Source organism: Propithecus coquereli, unplaced genomic scaffold, assembly GCF_000956105.1.
Source record: "Propithecus coquereli isolate 6110/MARCELLA unplaced genomic scaffold, Pcoq_1.0 Scaffold107, whole genome shotgun sequence".
Taxonomy (NCBI): domain Eukaryota; kingdom Metazoa; phylum Chordata; class Mammalia; order Primates; family Indriidae; genus Propithecus; species Propithecus coquereli.
The window spans coordinates 1972158-1973977 of NW_012134636.1; the positions used below are offsets into that span (position 1 = coordinate 1972158).

At 50.1% G+C, this 1820-nt stretch overlaps 1 protein-coding gene across 11 annotated transcripts in view; it reads left to right on the forward strand.

The window, feature by feature from the left end:
- IL17RC (interleukin 17 receptor C) overlaps positions 1-1820 on the forward strand; it is a 12977-nt gene that overhangs the window by 2985 nt on the left and 8172 nt on the right. For 6 of the 11 annotated variants that reach the window (XM_012646899.1, XM_012646896.1, XM_012646892.1 and 3 more), the window contains 2 exons: positions 800-911; positions 1248-1292. In XM_012646899.1, the coding sequence (XP_012502353.1) occupies positions 800-911; positions 1248-1292 (157 nt within the window). The remainder of the gene's footprint in view (positions 1-799; positions 912-1247; positions 1293-1820) is intronic. The other 5 variants (XM_012646934.1, XM_012646885.1, XM_012646915.1 and 2 more) reach the window with 1 other exon arrangement.

Genomic DNA, 1820 nt, shown 5'->3' on the forward strand with positions numbered 1-1820 from the left:
GCATTTCATTGCTTCATTCATTCAGTAGATACTGATTCACTTATTCGACAGATGTTTATTGAGTAATTACTCCGTGCCAGGCATGGCCCTGGACACTGGAGATGAATCAATAAACAAAGCTGACAAAAAACCCTGCCCTCATGGATCTGGGAGTTGGGGTTGGAGTCGGGGCGAGGGAGGACACAGTAAACACACGGAGATGTGAAGTATACAGTAAGTTAGATGGTGATTAGAGCTTAGGAGAAAATTCCAGGAAGGGGAATAGAAAGGTCAGGGATGGCCTCACTTCAGTGAGCAAAGACCTGAAGGAGGTGAGGGAGAAGCCAGGTGAGTATCTGAGGGAACAGGGTTCCATGCAGAGGGCATGGCCAGTGCAAAGGGCTTGGGGCCAGGAATGTGTCATATGTATTTAAGTAATAGTAAGGAGGCCAGTGTGTCTGCAGCAGAATAAAGACATGAGTCCTAGGAGATGAGGTTAGACAGGTCACAGTTCTAAGCAGAGGAAAATGATTTGTTTAAAAGAAGTTACAGGATTTGTTAACGAATCCACAAGGGGGTCCTCTCTGTTGTTCGCCACACAGAAAGCCGATTACACTCGACCTTGCTGAGGATGTGTGCTTTAGAATTGGGACCCTTGAAGGAAACTTGAATGGTAGATTTCAGGCTATACAGTATAAATATAGTCATTGGTTGGCGATAGGGGTCGGTGAGCAGAGTGGTCCACACAGATGAGCTCACAGCGCTTGGCTTGGATTCTGAGCCCTATAGCATCAGCCTCGCCCCACTCCTCTCCTCACAGGGCTCTGTAGTATTTGATTGCTTCGAGGCTGCCCTGGGGGGTGAGATGCGAATCTGGTCCTACACTCAGCCCAGGTATCAGAAGGAACTCAACCTCACACAGCAGCTGCCTGGTAAGTGGCCACAGAGCTCCAGGGGCCCCAAGTCCTGGCCTCCCTAGTCTCTGTCCCTTCTAGCCACTCCCCTCCTGCTTTCACCCTCTTCTTGGTCCCATCCACTCTCAGGCAGAGGTCTGAGCTCATATCCTTCCCAGAGTTAGTCCCTTGGGACTTCTCTTCCTGGGTAACACGGCTTTCCAGCCCCTGGGGAAGGTGTTTTGAGTATTGGATAGATGTGGGTGGTATTTGGGGGACAGGGAACCCTTCTCAGTGCCCCTTGTGGGTCAGATTGCACCCCTTCTTTCCTTGGCCACCAGCCCTACTGGAGGCTTTTCTGTGATCTCTCCCCAGACTGCAGGGGGCTCGAAGTCCGGAACAGCATCCAGAGCTGCTGGGGTAGGGGCTAGGGCCGGTGGGCTGGGAGGAGGGAGGGGCAGGGTCTGAAGTGTGAGGGACCCTTGGAGTCTGCTTCCGATCTGGACTGCCACATCCCAGAAGCTTGCAGAGCATATTCATTCATTCATAACTCATGGACTGCAGTGGTTGCTCCTCTGCGCTAGGCACTGGGGAATGTAAAGATGAGTCTCTCATTCCTTATAACAAATATTTATTAGTACCAGGGACATCTAGAGGCCCAAAGCATTGTCAAGATTATGGTGCCCTCCTCCATATGTCAAAATTAAAATTATACTAAACCTGAAATAAGAGCTAAGAAAGTCAAGGTTCTGATTTTTTCCCATGCACTATTTGGATTTGTTTTATTTTATTTTTATTTTGAGACAGGGTCTCTTGGTTGCCTGGGCTAGAGTGCAGTGACATCATCGTAGCTCGCTGCAACCTCAAAGTCCTGGGCTCAAGCGATCCTCCTGCCTCAGCCTCCTGAGTAGCTGGGATGACAGGGCACCCACCACCACACCAGGCAAT